Raw genomic sequence first — 9,361 nt, forward strand, 5'->3', positions numbered from 1 at the left:
AACACCATAATCAAGAAGTGGACAGTAACAAAGTACATTTACTTGAGTATTGTACTTAAGTTCACTTTTTAAGTATCTGTACTTTACTTGAGTATTATTTTTTTCTGGAAACGTATGACTTTAACTTCACTACATTTGAAAGACAAATAGCATACTTTTCACTCCACTAGATTTCTATCAAGGTCCTCGAAGTAGAAAGGCGTTACTATGTAGCAGCTTTGAAAGTCAGTGGGTAATTTTTTTCTTTTCTAAAACGTGACTTTTTTTTCAGACAGTCTATCAGGAATCACTCTTGTAGGGTTACGTGAAGTGATTTCTCAGCATTTATTGAACACTGACCAGTTGCAAATGTGATCTTTATTTACAACAATTCAATAATAAGAAGAGTTAATTTTGTGGTATATATTAGACACAATATTGTCTGATTTTGCTAAATTGTGTAAATGAAATTATTACCTATGAAGCCACAGAAAAGTTGTGCGTCTCCTAATAAAACACAATACTGTAGGTGTTTGACTTGAAGCAGCACTGCAGACCGTTCTGTGTGGGACATCAAAGCACCACAAGAGTGATTCGAGAGCATTTTTTTAATTTTTGATGTGAAAACATTGATGTCTTGATGTCAAATAAGTCTTGCTGTTTTGCTTCTTTTTTTTTTTTTAAAGCAGTGCTGCTGTTGTAAATTTATACAGCTACAGTTGTGTTGCTGGATTTTAAAGCAAGTTATTTTTTTTTCTTACTAGTCTATTTACAGCAATTTCACTATCCACTTGGTTCAAATGTGGAGCAATGGCTACACAGAAGATGCTTTTTAACATTCTAAAAGCTCTTTACTCTAAAGATATACTACAAGCTAGTCAGTGTATTCAGTAGGCGTAATATATTGTAAGTTGCTTCAGAGGTATTTACATTGACGTAAAAAAAAGGAAATTTACTTTTGGTACTTTTAAAAACAAGTACTTCTGTACTTTTACTTAAGTAAAAATCAGTCTGTACAACTTTCACAGTTGTATCTGTAGTATCTGTACTTTCACTCAAGTAATAGTTGTGTAGTTTGTCCGCCTCTGACTCTCGTACCTCGCTCATGGGCTTCTCGTAGATGTCCTCCTGCCAGCTGCCGTTCTTGGCCTGGATGGCGTCTCTCTGCAGCGCCTGCAGCACCTTCGGCGGCATTACGAAGCCGTATTTGGCCTCCAGCAGAGCCAGATCGATTTTATCGGCTTTGAGGACGGTGATCACCTCGTCTCTGGCCTGCAGCAAACACACGCGTGTCATTAAAACACAGAAACAACCTATGAATTCATTAAGGGAAGGACTTCAGTGTTTGCATTTAAAAATGAATGAATATTAACTGTCTGGAGCTCTAAATAATTTTCCTTTTATGTTGATTTAATTTCATGAGGGACTGACTGATGTCTCTTTGTTATTAACAGGGTTTGACTCTCTGCCTCATATTAAGGAGAGACACCAGGTGAACAGGTGAAATGTAACTAATGAACATCACCATACTTCCACACTTGATTGATTACATTAAGAATTGCGCACATTTTTTTTGTATTACAAGTTTTCTGAAATGTTATGTTTATATATGCAATAATATGCCATAATTTGGATTCATTTTCAGAACATAAATCTGAACATTGGATGAAGCCAGATTCAGAATTATGGTTTGATTTTATTGATACATTAGAGTTAAAGGATTTTACTGAGGGGATTTTGGATTTCTCTTTTTATCACTCCATAAATTAGAAAATACTGTCAACAGACAGAAAACAAACACATTTTCACCATGTTTTTAGGAGTGAAATGTTATATAAATCAGTGTGAATGAAATATCAACAATCCCCTCAGTAAAAACCTTCAGAATATAGAGAGAAATAAAACTGTAAAGTTTGGTGTATGTGAGTGCTGCTGAAGTGGAGAAAAAACTCTTTAAAGATATGGATTGAAATTGAAATCTACAGACGTAAATAGATAAAGTGTCATAAATGAAACACTTAAATGTTTTCTGTCCACTAGCTTGAAAGAAGACAAGTTATGAAAGCAAAATAGACCAAAACCTCTAAATTGACCAGTATTAAAACACTGGTTTTGTTTGTAGTGTCTCGTCTTATGACACTTTATCTATTTGCGTCTGTACGTTTCAATTCCAATCAATATCTTTAAAGAGTTTTTCCTCCACTTCTGCAGCACTTACATACACCAAACTATACAGTTTTATTCCTCTCTATATTCTGAATGTTTTTACTGAGGGGATTTTGGATTTCTCTTTTCATCACTCCATAAATCAGAAAATACTCTCAACAGACAGAAAAAAAATCACGTTTCAGGACTAAAATGTTGTATAAATCAGTGTGAATGATATATTCACAAACCCCTCAGTAAAAACCTTCAGAATATAGATTGGAATAAAAATGCTAAGTTTTGGTGTATGTAAGTGCTGCTGAAGTGGAGGAGAAAACTTTTAAAGATATGGATTGGAATTGAAATCTATAGGCGCAAATACATAAAGTGCAAAAAATAAACACAAATGTTTTCTTTCCACTAGTCTGAAATAACACTTGAAAATAACTTACATAAAAGTTAATAGACCAAAATCTCAAAATTGACCAATGCATTAAAAAAAAAACTATATTTTTGCCTGTAGTGTCTCAACTTAAATGCTCAGTCAAGCCCATGAATAAACTTTTACTCCGAAAGACTCACAGATTTACATGTATTATATTGTTCAGAGCACTAAAACTACCGTTACCAGGCAGACGATGATCACAATCTTATCAAACTAATTTACAGCTGTTTTTGTTGTAATAAACTTTCACTAAATCAGTCTCAGGGTAAAAACGTACAATGTGGCTTGTCTAAAGGCCTGTTCACATCTGTAACAATAACTATAATGATAACTACATTACCTGGTGTGGATGATACTTTATTCTAAGTGCACGCTGCAGTTTTGTCATCTGCCACTTTAAGTGCTCAATCTCTTTAAAGTCAGAAGGATGCTGATTGGCTGTCAGTGTTTATATTATTTATCAGCTGGAAAAGGTCACTTTGAAAGTGATTCCAACGTTATTGTTCATCTGAGTCGTTATCTTTATCATTTTGGCACAGACTTCGCTATTCTCACAGTTACAGCAATAACTATAATTTTACTGTAATAGTTTTCATTCTTGGTGTGAATGTGATGAAAATGGAAATAATGTCAGATCTTTTCTTCTGTACCGTGATGTACATCAGAGTCTAATGGGCTACTGAAAAAGAATAAATGTAGGGCGGGACTTGGTTCTGTGCATCAGTTGTTGATTGGATGTTGAGATGTGGGCGTGGTATATGCAGATGAGTGTGAGCTTGAGAGGCGGAGCTTAAGAGACTAAATGATTGGAGAAAGCCTGTATACGTCACCAGACAGAAGATCCAATTATGATGACATTCTGATCAAACATTACCAGATCAAAATGTGCAAGTGCAAAATAACACATGCACAGATGAATCTAAAACATGCATTTAGAAAATAGATGTGTGATTTTGATTTAGACGCGACCTGCACTTCTCCTTCCAGCATGCTGAGGAGGAAGAGCAGGTCGTCTCGTGAGAGGTCTCGGCTCTTGGCTGAGGTTCGCACACTCTGCGCTCGCCGTCTGCTGTCCATCGGGTTCATCCCGCGACTCTCCTCGTGCTCAGACGTCTGCCACCGCACTCGTCCTCTGGCCGGAGACAGCTTCACCTTCACCGCGTCTTCCAGCATGATCGAGCACCTGAGCAGGAAACAGAGAGGATTGTGGGAAACAGCACTTACAGTTTTTTTCAATTGCTTACAAATTTTTCAAAACTTTGCCTCTTTTTTTCATAACTTTACACACAAATCCAAGAATTGCACACAAAATGCAAAAAGCCTCTCATCTCTTGCAAAATGAAGCACTGCATTCAAAATATCACAAACACATCTCAAAAGCAAACATTTGCAAACACCTTTGCCATAATATTAATTCCTGTTAGATTTGTGTGTGTTACATAGAGAATTGTGTGTTGTGTTTTGCAAAAAGTGTTTTATGAAATTGAAAACTGAGTCAAAGGCAGAATTAGTGTATGGTTTTGTAGATTTGGTGTGTGCTTCTGCTGTTTGAGTGTCAGCTTTCAGAAACTGTGTGACAAGAGAAGATTCTGTGTGTAAGCAGATAAAAACTGTAATGAACACATCACATGACATTCGAACCACATCACAACGTGCAAAAGCTCAAGTCAAACCAAGTCACATTTACTTCTACAGTACTTCATACAATACAGATGACACAGCTTCACAGTGATAACAGGAGAGAAACAGAAGCACAGATTCAATCTCTTTGTGGATGTCCTCAATTAGAAACACGATTCAGACGTGAAGCGCTTTCATTTCTATTGTAAAACAGTATAAAGCATATTTTACGAGTAGAGTTTGTTCTTTATCTCCATATAAAAGCAGCAGAAGTCTGTGAAAAGAGTGTGTTTGCACAGCATGTTCAGGCCGATCAGCGCTGATCCACTAATAAAGCAGAGATGTACTTGGCACACACACAGACACACACACACACACACACACACACACACACACACACACATACACACACACACACACACAAATGAATCAGTCATGATGTCATCTATAAAAGACAGATAACAGCCGTGGATCTGAATGAACTTGCAGGACTAAACAATGCCTGTCACACAAACACACTGACAAAAATTTATTTTCACACTCAGTATTTCTGTCTTGTTTTCCAGTACAAATATCTAAACATCCTTAATTACAGACACATTTACTGGAACAGCAAAATTATTTAAGAGATAAAGTCCTGTTTTCTGAAAACTGAGTTTATGTTTTAAACAAGAAAAAATATCTCCAGATGGGGTCAGAAAAATACTCTTATTTTTCCTTTGAATTAAGTTGATTTTTCTGACCCATTGGCAAATATATATTTATTTTTGTTTTAATCATAAACTCACATCTTTTTTTCAGAAAAGAAGATTTAATATCTAATTTCATTTTGATTTACTAATGTCTGTACTCTGTTTGTACTTTGCAGTGCACAAATGTTTTTTAATTTCATTTCCATGAATTTGTCCAGTATTGTACCCAGCCAGTAAAAGCCAATCATATATTTCCCATGCACCTTCAAAACACATGATTATACACATATATAATCATTATTAGTTTTCTGAAATTCTCCAATATTTGTTTTTACAGACGTTATGAATTGTGATCACTTTCGTGACATCTGAACCTGAACTGAACTTGCCGTTCCATCTGATGTTTTTAGATTCAGTGACCTTCACACAGTCATGAGGGTTTATGGGTGACCTCTGTGATGTCACTTCCTGTTTTTGCATGAGTTCCTGCAGGAGTTCAGGAGCCCCTGCTGGTCAATAGTGTAACTACACCTTCAGACCCCATTCACTCATATCTGTGTGTTCTGATGAAATAACAACAGCCCAAGCATCATCAGCATAGATATAGTTAATTTTTCATGATATTATAGTCAATGTTTTATTAGTGACAGATTTCTTTTCTGTTTTTGCCCCCCGCCGCTCTAGAGTCACATGACATTTTCAGCTCACATGATTCGCTCAAAACCACCTGCCAGTAGTAGAATGAGAAAATATATTAATAATGATAGCGTTGATAAAATTCTTCTGGATATTGTTTTTGTGTGATCTTTAATTGTTTGGGTACATGAGTATTCAAAATAATTGTATTCATCTTATAATTCTACTAGTAAAAGTCAGTATGAAAAGAAAACACCCCAATATATTTTCTAAAATTTGATCTGGTAATGTTTGATCAGAATGTCATAACTGGATCTTCTCTCTGATGACATATGCAGGATTTCCCCAATCATTTAGTCTCTTAAGCTCCGCCTCTCAAGCGCATTCATCTGCATATGCCACACCCACATCTCAGCATCCAATCAACAATGATGCACAGAACCAAGCCCCGCCCTACAGATATTCTTTAATGATAATCTGTTACACTCTGATGTGTGTCGCAATACAGAAGAAAACATCTGATGCTACTTCTGTTTCAATTTTACATTTCACATACATTCCTTTAGCAGACACTTTTAATGTGTCAAATAAATCCTTCATCTTCATTTGATCTTCTAACTCTAGCACTCTCTATTCTAACTCTATCTGTTTGATCTATTTGTGTTCTTTTTTATTTACTAATTATTGATTTATTATTTATTAAAAATACACACTTCACCCTCTAACACTTGCACTCTCTATTCTATTTCTATCTGTTTCTATCTATGATTGCTTCTGTTGCCCTCATTTGTAAGTTGCTTTAAATGACTAAATGTAAATGTAAATGAAAATAAATGTAAGTTTTCCAGCAAAATTCTAATTTTCCCTTTATCTTCCCATGAAACATCAGTTATTCAGGATGGTACTATTACACAAGCCAGTTTATGTTCTCTTTTTAGGATCTCTGTCATTCAGGCGGAGGAACTGAACTGTGGGTCAGAGGTCAAACACGAGCTGATCTCAGATCAGATGACATCATCGCTGCAGCACACACACACACACACACACGGGTCAGAAGGTGAGAACACAGGTGTGACTAACACACACACACACTACACCTCTTCCTCACACACACACACACGCACACACACTCACACACACTCACACACACACACACTCACACTCACACTCACACTCACACACACCCACACACACTCTCACACACACTCTCTCTCACACACACACTCTCTCTCACACACACACACTCACACACACACACACTCACACTCACACTCACACTCACACACACCCACACACACTCTCACACACACTCTCTCTCACACACACACTCTCTCTCACACACACACACTCACACACACACACACTCACACTCACACTCACACTCACACACACCCACACACACTCTCACACACACTCTCTCTCACACACACACTCTCTCTCACACACACACACTCACACACACACACACTCACACTCACACTCACACTCACACACACCCACACACACTCTCACACACACTCTCTCTCACACACACACTCTCTCTCACACACACACACTCTGTGTGTGTGTGTGTGTGTGTGTGTGTGTGTGTGTGTGTGTGTGTGTGTGTGTGTGTGTGTGTGTGTGTGCTGATGGTCGTAGCGTGAGCAGGATTTACTCTCATCTGTCAGTTTTATACGTTACATAATCAACAGCACAAAAGACTGAGAACAAGAGTTTGCGAATGGCGTCCGGCCCTCAGGCTGTGTGTGTGTGTGTTCAGTTGTGTAACTGCATATGACGTGTTTTGTTCAGAGGTTTGTGAGAGTAAATCAGTTCACACACGTTTCTCTCTCATCTTTTAGTTTCTCCTTCTAAATGTACATCAGATCAACAACACACACTTGTAGCCTCACTCTAAACTAATAATCACACACAAAACACACATTTACTCCAAACAAACAATCACACAGCGTCAGTCCATCTTAATGCAGGCTGCTTGAGCATGTTTAATTTTCCTCATTTTGTGAGTCATTACTTCTATGTATTTGCATTGCAAAACCACCAGTGCTTTATTTTTATTTTACTCTATTTAATATATAAAGATATAATCTTAATTACAATTCTAAAATAAAAAAGAAAGGAGTCATTTAAGTCATTTTAAGAATTAGACAAACAATAAGATTAGAATAAGAAGTCCAGCGTGGAACTTTGATGAGGCCCCCTGGTGGTCACCTATAAGCTGATGTATATCATTCATAAACATAATTAATGTAAATTACTGTTAATTTTTAGTATTTCTTATGCTTTTATTACAACCCCAATTCCAGAGAAGTTGGGACGTTTTGTAAAAATGCAATAAAATCAAGAATCTGTGATTTGTTCATTCTCTTTAACTTTTATTTAATTGACAAAAGTACAAAGAAAAATTTCCAAAGTTTTCACTGACCAACGTAAATGTATTTTGTAAATATGAACACATTTTAATTTTGATGGCTGCAACACATTCCAAAAAAGTTGGGGCAGAGGCAAAATAAAAGTGAAAAGGTTATAGAATAATATCCACGTTAAACAGTTTTGAGATAGCTCACAGTAAGCAGGTGAATTGGTAATAGGTCGAGGTATCATGTTTGGGAATAAAAGGAGCATCTCAGTCTTTGCAAGCAAAGCTGGATCATGGCTCATCACTTTTTGAGTGGCCGAATTTCATGAGAGAAGTGTCAAACAAATCAAAAATCACATTTCGCAATTTTGAATTTTGGTCTTTCGCCAACTACCACACGTAATATTGTGAAAAGATTCAGGGAATCCAGAGAAATCACAGTACATGTAGGGCAAGGCCCCAAATGAGGGGAATTTTAAACCATTTAAGATAAAAAATGAAGAAGCGTCTCGAAGTTGAAATGCGAACTATACTTACTGTAGGTGCCACCTAAAAACATCAGGACTTTACCATGTTTGGAGCCGCTGAGATGGACTGACCTCATACACAAACCAGCAGACATACTCGCAATCTTACGTCTGAGTACATTTAAAATGTTCCAGAAACCGCAGCGGAGATAAAACAAATAAAGTAATCAAGATATGACGCGCTGTTTACATATTTGGATTACAAAAAACTCTACGAGGTTGAGAAGCTGTACTTTAGTTGAGAATAGACATCATTATATCACCCAAAGCAGACCACTGCAATGTTTGTGAATCGTTTCATTTAGGTTTGTGAATTGAGTCGATGCACGAGAGTTTCTCATTAACACAACAACAACTGAGCCGAGCAGCACGCTGATCTGACTTCATTTACAACTAATTATAGGAACGACTTTTGAAAAGTTATGAAAATTAATTCAGCAATAGTTAAAGGAATAGTTCACCCAAAATAGCTGTAAATGTGTTCACCCTCAGGTTATCCGAGATCAGGATGAGTTTGTTTCTTCATCAGGTTTGGAGAAATGTAGCATTGCATCAGTGTCTCATCATTCTGACGGCACCCATTCACTGCAGAGCATCCATTGCTGAGACACTGATATACATTTTCAGCTAATGTTTATTTTTGGGTGAACTGGTCCTTTAAATATTTAAAATAGAGCTCAAAAAGAGGCAGTTCTGCAGATTTAGATGAATCAATAATGACATCAGAAACAAGCAGGAGATCTCTCTGTCTCTCTCTCTCAAATTCAAATTCAAATTCAAATGAGCTTTATTGCTGATTCTATGGAAAGTGTTAAAAGGCAGATGTGGTGGGTTGCTTTAGCTTTTTGTTTTCACCCCGGGTTGGGGGTGTTTTTAAGAGTTTTGAGATAATACCAGGGAGAATTTTACAAGTAGATGTTACTTTAGGTGACAACATTTTTTCCCTGTTTAATGT

General features: G+C 36.8%; 1 protein-coding gene across 1 annotated transcript in view; it reads right to left on the bottom strand.

Annotated features, from left to right (window-relative positions):
- LOC107698788 (filamin A-interacting protein 1-like) overlaps positions 1–3,747 on the bottom strand; it is a 33,003-nt gene extending 29,256 nt beyond the window's left edge. The window contains exons 1-2 of the mRNA XM_016499894.1: positions 3,539–3,747; positions 1,078–1,251 (exon numbers count right to left, since the gene is read on the bottom strand). Coding sequence (XP_016355380.1) covers positions 1,078–1,251; positions 3,539–3,742 — 378 coding nt within the window. The 5' untranslated portion in view covers positions 3,743–3,747. The remainder of the gene's footprint in view (positions 1–1,077; positions 1,252–3,538) is intronic.
- Positions 3,748–9,361: the final 5,614 nt, after the last annotated feature.

This window comes from Sinocyclocheilus anshuiensis, unplaced genomic scaffold, assembly GCF_001515605.1.
Source record: "Sinocyclocheilus anshuiensis isolate Anshui unplaced genomic scaffold, SAMN03320099.WGS_v1.1 scaffold2308, whole genome shotgun sequence".
Classification (NCBI taxonomy): domain Eukaryota; kingdom Metazoa; phylum Chordata; class Actinopteri; order Cypriniformes; family Cyprinidae; genus Sinocyclocheilus; species Sinocyclocheilus anshuiensis.